The sequence below is a fragment of the Lissotriton vulgaris genome, chromosome 5 (assembly GCF_964263255.1).
Source record: "Lissotriton vulgaris chromosome 5, aLisVul1.2, whole genome shotgun sequence".
NCBI classification, from domain to species: Eukaryota; Metazoa; Chordata; class Amphibia; order Caudata; family Salamandridae; genus Lissotriton; species Lissotriton vulgaris.
Window position 1 is genome coordinate 1,192,896,640 of NC_141693.1, and position 17,699 is coordinate 1,192,914,338.

The following is a 17,699-nucleotide window of genomic DNA, read 5'->3' on the forward strand; positions in this document are numbered from 1 at the left end:
GGATCGCCGTATTCGTGATATGCTACATATATATCAATCTAGATGCGTGTCGATTGCGCTCCATGGAGCCGGGGTCTGGGGTTACTGTCACCATGCAGATCTACAAATTGAGGAAAATAGGTTTTTGAAAAAATTACTCTGTTTACCTATGTCGACCTCCACCGAACTCATACATACCGAAGTGGGGGCAGAACACTTGACAGATTTAATTTGGCTAAGACCCCTGATGGCCTGGAGATCTATATGGTTGAAGGATGAAACCATTTTCAATAGAAGCATTATTAATGATTGCCTCCGCTTGGACAAATGATTACAGATCCCATGGCTCAAATATGTAGTAACAACATTTAAGGACATATTTAATATAAATATTATGGATGATCCCAGTAGGGCTATTGATATATCGAAGTGTGAAATTAAACATATTTATTTGAGGAAGAAAGCTTTTGACCGTAAACGTACAAGTGGGCAGTTAATAACCTCTAAGCTTTATACTTTACATGTGGATACCGTTGGTTTTCAACAATATCTAACCATGGTTACTAGAACATCACACCGGTTTGTACTCACCAGAATGAGATTAAGTATTGTACACCACCTGGTGGCATTCCCATGTATTAAAAAGTATCCCACGGTCCCATCTCGATGTGACGGAATAAGAAAACAAAGCACTATGCACTTTCTCCTCATATGTGATTTATATTTACACCTTCGTATTGCTTTTTTAAAACCACTTTTTAAAAAGTACGGCACTTTATCTCTAAATACTGCTATGAATCTCCTGTTTCTATTATATGAGCCGGATATTTGTTTTTTACTGCAACCTACATCCTAAAATCAATTGCCCTTAGGAAGAGTATGCTATTTTAAAAAATGTTCTTTCTGACTTCTGCTATTTTCTTAAAATGTACTGTATATGCCTTAAATGTTTTGTGCTTTTATGATTGTTCTTTATAATCGAATAAAGCTTACTGAACTGAACTGATTTCTGAACTAGAGACGCTAACGAGTACCACCCCTGCTCCTGTTGACTTATTGGGACCTGGAAGAATACCTTCTTTTTGAATAAAGTCAATACACTGTTCAGTAAGGCCTGAAAAAGGTAATGATGTAATCCTATCTTTTTTAAATTTCTAATAATCTTTTTCATGAAACATATAAGTTACACAATTACACAGCAGTACCTCGCTTTTAGTCCTCTCGGTCACAGATTTACAGTGCACCCCATAGGCAAGACACCAATGGCCCCTTATATCTCATCATTAAACAGTAGTTAACTCTTCCCCTAAATTTAACATTCTACCCGCTGCCGCCCCACGAGCTTGTGGAGGTTCACATATATTTCCCCCGGAATGCATTCCATTTTCCCCAGACTCAGTCCCATTTCCGGGGACAACCTCTGTTTTTATATACTTCTGCTTCTACCATCATGCACCAATCCATATCCTGCTTCCATTCGGCAAGAGTAGGCACTAACGCCACCCACTACCTCTGAGCTATGTTTTGTTTCACAATCATCAATCCCATGGTAGTCCACAGCTGTCCAGCACGGTCAAGATCAGTAGGTTCCCACACATTCAGGGGGCACACTGTGTGTGTCAGCGCAACTCTCTACCCATACTCAACCTTCATACATGTAATTATTGCTTTCCAGTACCTTTGGATCGGTGCACACTCCCAAATTATGTAAAAAAAAGGTGCTGATACCACCACATGCCCTTCTACACCCGGCCTCTTCGAGTCTGCCCATTTTAAGCAGTGCAGTACATCTGATATATGGCCAATGGAGTATGATATAATCCTATTTTATAACCTCCAGAACCCATTTGTCCTATACTCATGGGCCACAATAGTCCTGAAAAAAAAGGCACCCTATATCCGGCTCCCCAGCATATTCAGGAATGCCCAGAAGGATTGTCTTTGTTAACCAGAGGGTGGCGAGCTGATGAGGATGTGACAATGTGAACGGGGAGGGATTTATGGGAGAGGCTTGGTGGTTTTAATGGAAAGGTGAAAGAATTTAGGAGGATGTTGGAAAAGAGAATACAAGAGGTAAAACCTCATGTGGTAAGGACTGGGATGAGTAAGAGGATGAGTTAGGGATTAAGGGCCATATGTAGGTAAATATCTTTTACTGATTCCTAAATACCGAATTTTACTGATTTGGTATTCCGTAATCGGTAAATGAGATGTAGGAACAAATTTGGTATCATTTACCGATTCGGAAAAATTTGGAAAATTTTACCGAATCGGTAAATACTGAATTGGTAAATACTGAATCGGAGATTGAAAATACAAGCTATTGAGGATTCAACCATTCATGTGCATCCACCCCACCCCACAACCAGGAAGTGACCACACCCATTTCAGAACCTTCTGGAGAGCTGTGAGCAACTGAGCCACTGGCTGATCTGTGCTGAGCAGAACTGCAGGATGGCATCCCAGGAATCACAGAGGGAAGGAGCAGGCAGGAAAATAAAGATGAAGTTCAGCACAAGTGAGCTTCAGGTGCTTGTGGAGGAGGTGGTGAAACACAACACCCAGCTTTTTGGGAAACAGTCCCTGCAGGTATCAGAGGCTGTGAAAAGGTAGACCTGGCTGGCAATCCAGGCGAAGGTGAACGCCATTGGGGTGAGCCCACAAGAGATTGATGACTTAAAAAAACTGTGGTAGGATCTCAGGATCATTACCAAAAAGAAGTTGTCTGCACACGGGAAAGAGGCCAGTGTCACAGGGGGAGGAAGGAGCAGGGCACATGCCCTCACTGATCTGGAGCAGCTGGTGGAGTCGACCCTGGAGCCCGTGAGTGTGTTTGGGATCGGGGATGCAGACAGCTCAGCCAGAGATTCCACAATACAAGGTAAGGAGCATGCCCAGCAAACCTCCACCCCCTTCCCAGTCCCCCTTCCTCAATGTGGCTGTGTGACTCACACTCCAGTACAGGTTTTGGTCTACACCACCAATGCAACATGGGAGTTGTTATCAGTAAAACACCCATCATGACAGTCATCACACGAAACAACAAGGCATGCCACACACATCAGTCAGAAGTAGTAGAGGACATTGAGAAAGCGTGACAGGATTGTAATTTAATACTGAAATACAGGTTTGCAGGACCACTGAGCTAATGTCCATATCTGTCCACAGGAGAGTCACTACGCAGGACAGCGCAGGAGAAGAAGGGAAGGGCACCCCTTAAAGAAAGGACTGAGGATGCCAGCACGAGTGCAGGCCACAGCACTCAACCACCACCCGCACCAACACCACAGGCAGCTGCACCACCAGAGCCAGCCACAACAGCAGAGCCAGCATCCCCACTGCCGATTGAATCACCACAGCAGGACTCACAAGGACAGTCAGCCTCACCAGCTTCAACATCACCGGTAGTGGTAAGGCCCAGGAGGCATGCTGTAGCCACTCTCCATGTCATGGAGTCAACCTCTGAGGACACAAGGGAGGGTGACACGCCATCTGCTCCACTGGATGAAACCAATGCTGGGCTGCAGTCCACCTCTAGAGTGTGCACACAGGTGCGAGACGCCACAGGGTCCGGGAGCATAGCACAACTCGGCAGGGTGACGGGGTCTTTGGAGAGCTGGAGGCCACTATGGTTAAAGTGCAGCGCCTGCAGGGGAAGGCCATACAATCAGTGCAAAGACAAATGCGGCACTTAAACCAACACATGGGTCATATTGACAGGGGCATCAGCTCCATGGTGGAAGGCATTAAGGAAATGGCAGAGGGAATGCGGGACCTGTCCCAGTCCTTGATGGTACTCTGCGACAAACTGGATGATGACAGGGCAAGAAGGCACAGGGAGAGGCAGTACATACAGCAGCACACCAAGGCGGTGAACCTTCTGGCAACTGCCACTTCCCTGCTCTGCAGGTGCTCCGTGGCAATACAGGAGATGCTAGTGCACTGCTGCACTGATGTCTCCAGGGCAATGGAGAAGGTGACATCCGCTATGGAACTGCTGCTGACCATCCAGTCAGCCAACGCTGGTGCTCTAGGTGTGGGGGAGAGTGAAGAGACCACCAGCAAGAGCAGCAATATCCCACCTGTTCCAGACACCCGGAGGAGCAGCAGGCGGCATGCTGCGGGCCCTGGTTCAACATCCAGTCAGGATAGCCAGCTGCAGGCATCCAGCACTGTTGTGCGTGGGCGCAGACATTAATGCTGCCCACACCTTTCTGTACATATTTAGGGTGAAGTAACCCATGACTACCCATTAAGGATGTCACCAATTGGACTGGCATGGTGTGCCATTTGTCAATTGTAGTAGTGCCCAGTTATTAAACTATGTCATGCACATGCAACGCCTGGCTGTGTCTCCTTACTTACTTAAAAATAGTTGTGTGTGATTTCTGCCCGTCTTAATCTCCCATCTGTTGTTGGCGCTACTCCTGCTATGTAGGGCTCTGGCTGTTCAGGTCCATCATCAATGTCCTTATGATAAGTAATTTCAACTTCTGTACCTTTCTTTGTGGCAAGGTTATGCAGCATAGCACAGGTTGCAATGATTTTACAGCAGATGATGGGTGTGTACTGACGTGCACCTCCGCTTTTGTGGAGGCAGCGGAACCTGCTTTTCAAAAGTCCAAAGGTGCGCTCCACAAAGTTGCGTGTTGATTTGTGTGCCACATTGTAACGTCTCTCACTCTGGGTTGATGGGTTCAGGTAGGGAGTGAGGACAATAGACCACACAGCATAAGCGCTTTCGCCTAGGTGGGAAAGAGAGTGCCATTAGTTAGATACAAAAGAACACATTCAGCTGAAGTTTCTATCAGGGTGTGTCTCAGTGATTTACCTACCAGATATCCTTCCCCAAATTCTCCTGCATCCAGGCGTGTGTAGATCCCACTGTTCTGGAATATGTACGAGTCGTGGGTGCTCCCAGGAAATTTGGCCACAATGTCAGTAATTATGTTGCCAGCGTCACAGATTATCTGCACATTTATTGAGTGGGTGGACTTTCTGTTCCTGTAGATATACTCAGTGGCTGCAGGAGGGCAGATTGGAATGTGTGCCCCATCAATACAGCCTATGACGTGCGGGAACTGTGCCATCTGATAAAAGTCTGTCTTGGTTTTCTGCAGTTCCGCCTGTGTGTTTGGGAAGCTGATGTAGTGGTGCATTCTCTGCATCATGGCATCCAGGAACTTTCCAAAGAAATGGGACATGCAACTCTGAGACACCCCGCCTACCGCAGCTACCACCCCCTGGTAACTGCCAGATGCAAGGAGATGTAGGCAACAGAGCACCCGCACATGTGGTGGTATGGCGTGTTCCCTTGGTGTTGGGTGCTCCAGGAGTGGGTGCAGGTCCCTTATCAAGTCCAGGATGGTGTGGGGGTGTATCCTGTACCTTTCATGGATCTCTGCCTCAGTGAGTTGGAAGAGTGTGATCCGCTGTCTGTAGACTTGCTCCTCCCGACTTCAGATTCTCTCTCCTGCTGCCTGTAGCCGTAGCCACCTTGCAATGACATAGAAAGCCTCCATAGTGATCACAATGTTGCATTTTGGGATTGCTTATATATCATGTGGCTGATTACCACCTGCTTCCAGTTAGTGTTAATTACCGACTCTTAAATACCGAATTCCATGAAATTCGGTATTTCAGATTTTACCTACATATCTTTTCTCGTTAGACCGTTTCATATTTACCGATTCAGTAAATACCGATTTGGTAAATACTGATTCAGTAATTTTGAAGTCGGTAATGATGAATCGATATTTACCGATTCATAGTTACCGAAGCCTTATTTTTGCACTCCTACATCTCGAAGGCATAAATACCGGTCGGTAATGGCTAATTTACCGAATTTCTGACATACCGACCGGTATTGGGCTACCTACATATGGCCCTAAATGTTACTCAATTTTTCCTATTCGGTTTGGAATTTTTATTGTTTGTTGTTATGGCTCTATTTCTGTTTTGGTACTGCCAATGCATTAGGCAGTGCCCTGAGTTGAGCCGGTCCGTTTAGTGCAATAGGGGTTGAACTCAGGTTAATTTAGTTAATTAGAGGCTTCATTTTGACTAGAAGTGTTATTATTCCTTAAGGTGGGCAGTTGCCCACCCTAAAAAATAAACCTCTTTCTCACAGTGCTATATTAATGTCTATATGTAGATATGGGATCCTGGGTCTGTAAGGCTGAAGGAGTTGTTTCTTTTAAATACATTCCATATGGGCACCATAGAAGAAAATGTGTACAAAGTGTGTACAAAGTCATCCTTGTTGATTAGTGATATATTGCACTTGCTACTACTTTTACTTTTATTTCTTATTGTCCTAGTTGTTTGTTCTATCTTTAGTTTCATAAACTAACAGCTGTTTAGCTTATATTACATTGTGTTTCCATTAAAAAACAAAAATGCAAAAAAGCATAATTCCATTGAGAGAGTTGAATCGTTTAAATCTTGCAAAACATACACATTTAGAAAGACTTTTTTTAGAGCCACATGGACTGGTCGAAACTTTAAACATTTTCTATTTGTTGTCTTTTCCTGTTTTTTAATTTAAAGGCTTTGGACCCAAAGCTGCTGTATGTGTTAGTTTTTCTCTATGATTTCAGTGCAGACACCACAATAATACTTTATTGCAAAACTAAATTATAGGGTCTGATCATAGTATGTACCTCGGTGCTACAACCATTGCTCAAATGTCATTGTACACAGCAGAATAAAAATAGCAGTGACATGTGGGGCCTATTTCCTAAAATGTCAAGATTAGCAAATCTGTACTTACCTGTATGCACTTACCTTCTCGAAATGTTGCCTCTGTATATTGTGGCTGGAATAGTTTGGTAGCACAAGATGTAGTAGATATTGCTGTTATGAGAAATCAGAACCTGTTAACAATGTCCCCCCATTTAATTTATTCCCCCATTTTTACCACTTGATGCAGGTTTTCTGACTCTGACTGCACCCTGGGCTCTGCTTACCAGACCCAGGGCCAGTGCTCAGATACTAATTTATTTTAAAAGAATTTATAAAGCGCGCGTATGCCGTGCGGCTTCATGGCGCTGATAAACACTAAAACCAGAAACAGGGGAGCAAGAGGATTAATTAAGCTGGGAAAGCTTTCAGGAAGAGAAAGGTTTTAAGTGATTTTCGGAACTCCATATAAGAGGCAGCTGAGCGTAAGGCCAACGGGAGGGAGTTCCAAAAGGAAGGGGCCAAGACAGAGAATTTCAGGCCCCCCATCCGGCTCTTCTTGAAGCGGGGAACTGTCAGAAGGCACATGGAGGAGGAGCGCAGCTCCCTAGTAGGCTGATAAGCTTGAATTGCCGAGGAAATATAGGCAGGCGCCGTTGCCGCACGGGCTTGAAAGGTGGTACAACCTAATTTGAATAAAGCCCGCTCCTTAATCGGCAGCCAATGAAGGGACTTCAATAAAGGTGAGGAGTGATGAAATTTAGTCAGCCCGAAAATCAATCGGGCCGCCTGGTTCTGGATTGACTGAAGGCGCTGGAGGGCATAGGCGGGAGCACCGTTATACACGATGTTCCCGTAATCTAGCCGAGAAAGAACCGTCGCCATCAGAATCAGTTTCAGAGCAGGGACAGAGAAGAAACGGGAAATTTTCCGTATGGTTCGAAGCATAAAAAAACAGGAAGACACAACAGAACTAATCTGGGAGTGAAGGGTGAGTTGGTGGTTGATGGTAATACCAAGGGTTTTAACAGAGGGAGAGGGTGATGGGGGGGAACCTAAAGACGGGGGCCAAAAGATGGGGGACCAGGGACTACTACAACCGCCGGTCAAGACTAACTCAGTTTTATCCGGGTTGAGTTTCAGATGGTTGTGATTCATCCAATCCCGGATAAATAGCATGACCGACTGAAAGGAATGAACACCAGATTGGGACGGGGAAAGGTTAAAAATCAGCTGGAGGTCATCGGCGTAGTTATACACCGTGACCTCCATCTGTTGCAAAGCAAGCACAAGGGGGAGAATGTACAGATTAAATAATAAGGGAGAAAGGGAAGATCCTTGAGGAACACCGCACTGAACTTCTCGCGGGGGAGCTGAGAAGTCGGCTAGATGGACAGCCTGAGTGCGGCCATTAAGGAAGGAACTGATCCAGGTCAGAGTCGAACCCCCCATACCCGCCGCCCTGACACGGGATAATAAGATGGAGTGATCGACCGTGTCAAAGGCGGCGGATAAGTCGAGGAGGATGAGGGCCTGGGAGGTGTTAGTGTCTAGTCCTTCCCTGAGCTGGTCCATGACCGAGATGACCACCTTCTCTAAGAATATACAAATTAGGTATAATTATAATTGGTAATGACAGCTTAGCTGTAATTCCCTAGTAGATAATAGGAAATGTAGGTTTAGAGGCCCAGTATGCTTAATGCACTTAAGTGTGCATTACTGTGTTGCCTGCTGTAATTTTAAAGGAAGCACTGCCTTTCAGGCTACATTTACATAAAATGTACATGGAAATTCAGCTTTAGATTTAAATATACTTCAAAAGTCTCAACCAACCCTACTGTTACACATATGTCATTCTTAGGGTGCCCCAGCGGTAGGATGCCTTGTTATTATAAGCTGGGACATTATAAAATATGTTTTATAAGCTCTTGTGACAAACAGCCAATTCCGTTTTACCCCATGGAAGCGAATGATTCCAAAGGCTAACATTGCATTATTTTATTTAACTATAAATATTGGTAGGAGCCATGTAAAATTTACCACAAGGTATCACATTAATTGATGAGATAAATCCAACAACTTGCCCATATTAGATTTATAATAACTAATAATGTGAAAAAGTTATTAAACTTTCTTTTCTGGGGGCCAAAATCCAGCTTTCCAGTTGCTTTCTCCTGATTGTTCAGCCTGCTCCCAGGCTGTGCCAGTGCTGCCTCATGGGTGTGAAGTGTCCTGTCAGAGGTTACAATAGGTTCCCTGTGGGCAGATAAGTAAGTATAAGCTGCAGTGAAGATGACTTAAAGGGGTTTAGGGGTAGCCAAACTGATCATCAAAGGGAAAATGTCACTTTAGGACAGCACAGGCCCACCATCACATCCTGCTTTTTCAGCCACACAGGAGCCCAGTAATTAGATTAAGAAGAGGGTTGGAAAGGATGTGTTTAGGAAAATTAGCCACACCAGAATATTAGGTTAGCCTGATCCAGCTCCTCTAGAGAGATTTTCTCCATGTTGGATTTTGAGAGAATGGTGCTTTCTGGTTCAAGAATATGCCACACTTTGGAGAAAGTGGTTATACACATTAGTGACCTCCTGCTTCCCACTGGTCAGGGGTGCCCCCCTGCTTGATGCCCAGAGCCTGCGAATACATGTGAGAGAGTTGCATACCTCCTCAGATCTGCTGCCTGAAGAAACAAGAAGAAAAATGACTACCCTGCTGACTCCCTGACATGCACCAAGAGGACTGCACTCACCAAGTCTGCACCTGCTATAAACTGTGGAACTCAGCACCAGAAGGACTTTCCCTGACTCTGAAATTCTGAGAAGTGGACTCCCTGTAAGCTAAAAGTTAACAGAGCCCATCTGCATCTTCTCCACCAAGAATCCCCAACCTGAAGTGCGACCAGTGGAGTTTTAAGGATTACAATCTAGGAGATGCCAGACACTTGGATTTGTGTTTTGGACACTTTGAACCCTCAAGGGGAACTTCAAGAAGACATTCCAGGAGTTTGGAGCAACTTTTGGAAAATGCTCCATAAGGTGATTAACCCGAAGTTGAGAATCAATCTGGCTATCTTCAACCACTGCCTGGCCTGGATTTTAGAATTGTCCCCTGAAAGCTCCATAGTGCCAGATTCCCAGGATGTGATTCAAGCCGGTGAACCAACTCCGAATCAGGCTAGACAAAGTGGCTTGCTTCACAAGAAACAAAGGAGGTGGTGGGGGTATATAGGATGGCACATCAAATCCAATCGATATTTGTTGTCTAAACTTGTCGGTATAAAGGTAATAGTATTGGTTCCTCTCAAGGTAACTATACAAAAAAAACCTACAACCACAGATACCATCACACAGGAGTTTAAAAGAACGCTTAACAAAACAACTGTACCTCGGCACTCTCCAATATTCAAATCACTATTTTCAATAGTGTAACAAATTTATGATTCAGAAAGCAATATGACTGCTTACAGGAAAACTACTCAAACCAGATACATTCTGCAAAATTCTGTTTAATATCAAATGACAATGTTTCATTCAAATTGTAAAAGCCCAATATTCAAAATACAATCCAAAACAAGGACAAATGCTGTTTTACAAGATTGTTGTTATTACTAGTTGATCCACGGAGGGCATACTCATAATGAAAACAGCTGACACATGTTTCATTTTGATTGTAACTTCTTCAAGGCTTATACACAAAAAAAGTCGATCCAAAAGATTTGGATTGTCCAATACGCAAATATCTTGCTATTTATGAAACAGAACTGGGAGACCATTTGAAATGCCTCAATCTCTGGCCAGTCATTGGAAATATGTCCAATAGGAAATGGGGAGTATGGAAGGATGTGGCTAGCATTTATCCTCTCATAATAGATGCATACTCTCTTATATATGGATTGTATCAATCTCTGGCCAATACCGAGAAATGTCCCCAATAAGACAATTCAATTAAGGAAGGATGTATCCAGCTTTTGTCATCCCAGCATGGTTGCATACTCTAATGCATGTGTCGCCCACTTTGAGTTGATAGCGAAGGTATTAAAGTGCAAGTAGGTTCGTATGACGGTCTTGTCAGTGGTGTGGACAAACAAGGGGCATGATATGCCTCTCTATATACGGTGTGATCGCCTTGTTACGGCGTTGTGTCTCTAGTCTCCAGTCTCCATTCTGGAGACACAACGCCATAACACGGCGATCACACCGGATTAGAGAACACACCTACGCTGGGATGACAAAAGCTGGATACATCCTTCCTTAATTGAATTTTCCTATTGGGGACTCATCCCTCGTTGCCTGATGTTGGGGATGAAGGCTAAAGTGTGATTTAACTGCCATTGTTCTAATTTAGTCTGTAGTTTTATATACCTGTATGTACATGGTAAGAGGTTTGTGCCATTTTTGTCCCTCTAGCTCCTCGTGATACAGAAAGTGTGGCCTTAAGACTGGTTAATGGAGGACAGAATTGTGCCGGCCGCATAGAAATTTATTATGGAAGCGCCTGGGGGACCGTTTGTGATGATTTCTGGAGTACAGCGAATTCACAAGTTGTGTGCAGACAGCTGGGCTGTGGAACTGCCCTGGCATCTCCAGGAGGGGCCTTTTTTGGTCAGGGAACTGGAAACATTCTTCTAGATGATGTGCTCTGCAGAGGACAAGAAGCTCACCTGTGGGACTGTCCCAACAGAGGATGGAACATACATAACTGTCTCCATATCAACGATGCTGGGGTCATCTGTTCAGGTTTGTTGTAATGTATGTACTATGAAAATAAATGAAATACACCTTTTTTATATCAATAAATAAAGAAGAGGAGTGTGGCAGAGTGGACTTTGAGTGACTGCATTTTTGGTTGTTTGATGCATTTTCATGAATTCATCATGAAATGAAGTATATGATAAATGACTAAGTGTTAGTATGTGAATTAGTGGATTGGTTGGAAGCCCACACTGTGCAATATAGAACATATGACTGGTATGTTCTAATCTATAATAAATATTAATTAGAGAGTTTAAAGCTATAGCACCAATCCAAGAAACCTAACTCTATGAAAATGTTGTCTGGTTGTAACAGTGGTAAAGTGGCACCTGGATTAACAGAGGAGCTTTCACTGGCTAATGCTTAAAGAAGAAGTGACTTGTTTTTAAATATTGTGGCAAAGAATACAGAAAGAAACAGTTTTTCTCAGACTGTGGAAGTGATCAGAACAGGGGAATGTGGAATGATTGCCCACTACACTAAGGGAGCATGTCTGTGGTGAGACTGCTAAGGTACAACAGGAAGTGAATATCTTGTGTGACAATGGGGGAAAGGAGGAACTGTACTTTTATTATTGGACCTGTATAAATGGCCCATTCCCAATGGGGTTGTTAGGGGTGAGGTATTTACCACAAATGGCAAAGGTCAATTGTGGGGTAATGATTCAGGTATCTGTACGGCACTTTAAATTAAGCAAATTAGGCATAACTGCAGAATTTCACGCTTATTAGGGCAAATCAAATTGCACATGAATTGGTATTTTCCAGGCACCTTTCCCAATAAACTGGGTTGGTTTGACTGATTAATGTAAAAAATTGTAGGCATATGGTAATACCATGAAACTCAGAATTCTGATATTTGCAGTCATCGGAGTATTAGAATTTAGTGCCTCACAAGTAATTGGGGCCTGAGAGGAGTGAGACTGGCCTATGTAACCATTACTGATACTTGTTAATGTTAATGTTAAGAATGATTTGTAGAGCGCACTTACACTGATTGGTTTCTTGGCGCTATAGGAAAAGGCAGAACTCGCTACTCGGTAGGACACTAGTTGTAGGCTTGCTTACAGAGACAGGTTTTAAGTGCTCTTCTGAATTTCATGAGGTCCGGACAGGCTCGGATTTCCAGGGGGAGGGAATTCCAGAGTCTAGGGGCAAGTGTGGCAAATCTGCAGCCTCCTGTGTGCTTCCGCCTGAAGGAGGGGGTGTGGAGAAAAGAGAGGTGGGCTGAACTGATACTGATACTTATTGCATATACAAATACTTCAAGAGCTTTGCAGAGAAACATATTTAAACTTTATTTTAAATTTCCTTTCAAACCTTTCCATGATCATGACAGAATGGTTCCGTCATGAGCCACAGTGCTCGTGTGCGCATGATGGAACCATTCTGTCATGTGTACATGAGCACTAAATCCCTCTGCTGTAAACAGAAAAGGGATTTCCTTTTTCTTTTGCCTTGGGAAGTTAGGAATAGCTTCCAGAGGTAATGTTCGAAAGGGAAGAATCTCCCCTTTCCAATGGTACCCTTCCCTAGTGGATCCCTAGGGGATTGCCTCAAGAAGGCACCAGGAGAGGGGGCGCCCGTTGGGCAAGGGTCTTTGCTCCCCCCATATTTAAATGGGCATATTCGGTCTTCCTGCCCCCCAGGGGGGAAAAAAAACGTCAGACTAGACACCAGGGATTTTTCTTTATACTTCAGGGATGAGGGCTGCCCATAATGGGCATGCCAACTCCCCCAAACTCACCAAAAATTCCAGTCTTTCTGCACCCGCCAGGAGGTAGACTGGTGCAATAGCACCTGATCTGCCCCCCTGGGGGGCAGAAAGCACTCTAGGCACCAGGAAATATGCTTTTTTAATATATAGGGGTGGTGGCTACCCATAATGGGTATGCCAATGGCCCCAACCTCAAATAAATTACCACAGTTCTTCTGCCCCCCCCCCCAGGAGGCAGATGAGGGTAATAGTCCTTATCTGCCCACCCAGGGAGAGCAGGGTGCCCACTAGGTACCAGAATTATATTTTTTACTATACATGGGGAAGTGGTTGCCCAGGATGACCATGCCAGTGCCCCAGTGCCCCAACACCCCAAACAAATAGCCACAGTCTTTCTGCCTCCACAGGGAGGCATATACAACTGATCTGCCCCCCTGGCGAGGGGACATAAAGCCCACTAGGCACCAGATGTTTTGGGCTTTTATATACATAGGGGTGAGGGCTGCCCAGAATGAGCATGCCAAAGCCCCCACGCCCCAAACGCAAAAGGGACAGACTTTCTGCCCCTTGGGGGGCAGATGGGGGTTATTTACCCCAATCTGCTCTTCCAGGTGGGCAGAAAGCCCACTAGGCAGTAGGGATTTTTTTGTTTTTATAAAAGAGGGGAAGGGGCTGCCCACAATGGCCGTTCCCGACCCCACATAAATGGGGACCCAATGGGGTAGGTGAGGTAAAAGATACCAATTAGCCCCCCCCCCCCAAGGGGGGACAGAAAGCCTACTAGGCATCGGGACTATTTTTTTCCTATTGTTGGGCTGGGGGCCAACCAGAAGGGGCATGCCAACACCCCACATGAAAAATTGGCCACAGTCTTTCTGCACCCCCTTGGGGGCATATCGGGGCAATAGCCCCTGATCTGCCTTCCACGAGGGGGCAGAAAGTCCACTAAGCACTGACCTTTTTTTGCAATATGCCTAGCTGTGGATTTTGGTCAGCACCGAGGGAAACATAGCAACCTGTACATTTTTTAATTTAAACACACAGGATAATCCAGAATGGGGTGACTTATGTGGCTCTCACCAGGTTCTGTTACCCAGAATCCCTTGCATACCTCAAACTTTGTAAACACAAAACACATTATCCTCACATTTTTGTGAGGGGAAGTTTTGGAATCTGCGGGGAGCCACAAACTTCCATGCACCCAGCATTCGCCCAAGTCTTCCGATACAAATGATAGCTCACGTGGTGGTTAGGCCTAGTGCCTGCGACAGGAAATGGCTCAAAACGTACTGTTGAGACCTCAAAATTATCGATCACAAGAGAGTCACCTGTGCTTTTGGTCCCCAGCTTGGTGGGCCTCTATGGAAACCTACGGAAGAGAGACATTTCTGAAAACTAGACACCCTGGGGAGTCCAGGGAGGTGTGGTTTGCATTGATCTCCCAACAATGTCCTACCCAGGATCCCCTGCAAACCACAAATTTAGCTGAAAAAATCTAATGTTCCTTACATTTTTGCCTGGGATCACTGCACCATCACAAAAGTCCTACTACCGAGTATTCCCCTTGGTCTCCAGATAAAAATGATACCTCACTTGTGTGGGTGTCTAATGCAGAGTCAGCCTAAAAAAGCACGGAAAAAAAGATAGCGCTTAGAACTCTCTGTGCTATCTCCTTAATCCCTATGTTTTTGGACCTTCCCAGTCTCAGGCCCTTGACCCACCTACATGTAAGGTATCATTTTACTCAGGAGACCGAGGCGTACACTGGGTGGTAGGTAATTTGTGATGGCATGGTAATCACAGACAGAAATGTGAGGAAAATTCGATTTTAACTTAATGTAAGGTTTTGCAGGGGATTCTGGGTAAGAAAACATTGGGGAATCAGCGCAAACCACACCTCCCTGGACTCCCGTGGGTGTCTAGCTTTCAGAAATATCTGGGAATGGTAGGTTTCGCTAGATCGCCACTGAGCCCGGGACCCAAAACTCAGATGCTCCCTTGAATAACCAGTTTGTCCTGTGATAGATAGGGGGCACTTGATTTTTCATCCCAGGCTCGGAGGCCATCTAGATAAACCTACCAAACACAGGCATTTCTGAAAACTAGACACCTGGAGGAGTCCAGTAAGATGTAGCTTGCGTCGATTCCCCAACGTTTCTTACCCAGAATCCCCTGGAAACCTCACATTTTTTATTTTCAACTGTTAGTTTCTATTAAAAAAACCTTGAAGGATCAACACAAATGACCCGTTGCTGAAGTCTTAAATTTGTCTCCTTTTCAGAAATGTATAGTTTCCCGGGATCCTTTATCGCTTTCACACCCACTTCTACCACTAACTGGAAGGAGGTTGAAAGCACAAAATATGAGGAAAATTGTAAAATGCCAAAACTGTGTAGAACATTTTGGTTTTCTGACAAAAGTTTGCTCGTTCCTGAAAGCTGGGAAGACGGTGATTTTAGCACCATCAACCCTTTGTTGATACCTTTTGCAAGGAAATTAATGATGTTTTCTTCTGCAGCACTCCCCCCCCATTTTCTGAAGAAAAAAAAAGTGCTATATTTTGGCTCCCTCGTGGGAAAATCACAAACCCTGGGTACCTTGAGAATTCCCAAGATATTTGAAGAAAAGGGCGCAAATTTGGCTTGGATACCTTATGTGGACTAAACGTTACAGGGGCCAAAGCGCAAACTAGCCCAAATAGCCGAAAAAAGGCTTATCATGGGGAGTGGGGGGGGGGGGGGCTAGCAGCGATTAGCAGATTAAGTTTGGATATGAATATCTTCATATTTTTCTTCTTGGGAACATGTCTTTAAGTGTTATATTTCTTTGTCTTTTAATTTTTGGTATTAACTGGTAGCCATACCTGGGAGGGAATGATCCACCTTAATAAAACAATTCTATCCACTAGAGCTATAGACAAAATACAGCAAAATACACAATGCAAAATACAGGGAAACAGTGCCTCATAAGTTATTAATGCATCCAATTTGCTCCCCACACAAATGCTTGGACAGTAGGATGTCGCTCTATGGTATTGAAAGGACTCTCCTTTGCCCAGCTGAGAAATTTGAAGACGTCGCCACGAATGGAGGATGTGAGAGGGTACAATAGGCAAATCCTTTTTGAAAATGTGCTTTTCTTTCTATATTTTAGGTGAACAATCATTATGTTGTGTTTCTATTGCAGTGGGAATGACATTAACTACATCAAAACGAACAACATCCACTACTAGACAAGCAGGTAATGTGTAATGAAATGTGAAATGTGAGCTAATGTGAAATGTTATTGCACCTTTTCAGATGTATTCATATATCTAACCTTTGCAAATAGTTGTCTATATTATGAGAGTCTTAAAACAAAATACTTAATTATTGAGCAGACTGACAGAATACTGTTGTGTTTTAATTAGCTTGTATGTTTGTATGTATCAATGTATATATGTATGTCTGTATGTGGTATTTCTATAGCTTGAATTTTGCCAAAAAAGCATCCGAGCTAGGACAGGATCAAATATAAGTATAAAGTGAAGTAGTGATAAGAGAGGTAAGCTGGTTCATGCACTGTTAAGCATTATGATGTAGTGTTTTTTATGCTTCTCAACTTCACAAACATTTTATTTTATATCACATTGTTATAATTGATATATGCTACAGTCCTCAAGTATTACACATTTAGGCTCCAATGACGAGTTTTGAAGAGCGAAAGTACTGTTTTGTTTTTTAGTTAATTTCGCTCCTCACAATTACACGTATTTCTGAGTTAACATAAAGTGCGCATGACCATACCAAATAGCAAAATGCAAAAATTCTAAATAATAAAATTGAAGGCAATATGCCCCCGAGTTACCGAGCAGTAAACTGTAAGCAGAAAAATCACCTAAAACAATTACAAGTGTCATTGGGAACCATTTTCAAATTACGAATTACCTCCTGCAAACTCCCCTGCCCAGAGCACCTGTTGTCACAAAATATAATATAACAAACGAGCAAAACTTACTGCAAGTTAATCATTTTAGGAGATTAATGTGAGACTAAATAAAGAATATTCAGACAATCTCATTTTTCGAAGAACATAATCACAGCAGAAAACTTCAGAGACAAATTATAACATGAATGCATTCAATAACAAAGTCAATCAATCGATAATCTTTATTCGGCTAAATCAATGACCATAAAACCACAGAAATAAATACAATCTTCACAGCAGAGCTAAAATGATACAACTCGGGGGGGGGCGTGGCCAAGGTAGCCAACATGGCGGATGCAGCTTGAGAGAGCTCCGTCCCGCCGTTGCAGTATCCAATCATCTATCCTGCTTCTCCCCCACCCGAAAACATCCCGACGAGGTGTCCTGCAGTCCCTGTCGGTAGGCGAACTCTGTGAGCAGTTTGGGGGTGATCGAGGCACCGTACACAGTGGAGCCTGGATCGGTGAGGCCTACCTCGCCACGAGAAGCCGGGACCTTGGGTGCCGCGAGCCCTGACGGCGGCGCGGCGCGGCCACATTGAGTCCGGGCGAAGAGCAGGCGATCCTAGCCGCCGCCAACAAGCGACGGACACCAGAGACCACA

General features: G+C 44.1%; 1 protein-coding gene across 1 annotated transcript in view; it reads left to right on the top strand.

The window, feature by feature from the left end:
- The window catches only part of DMBT1 (deleted in malignant brain tumors 1), an 845,773-nt gene that overhangs the window by 297,877 nt on the left and 530,197 nt on the right, over positions 1-17,699 (top strand). Inside the window, exon 5 of the mRNA XM_086919609.1 lies at positions 11,070-11,399. Within this exon, the coding sequence (XP_086775735.1) occupies positions 11,070-11,399 (330 nt within the window). The remainder of the gene's footprint in view (positions 1-11,069; positions 11,400-17,699) is intronic.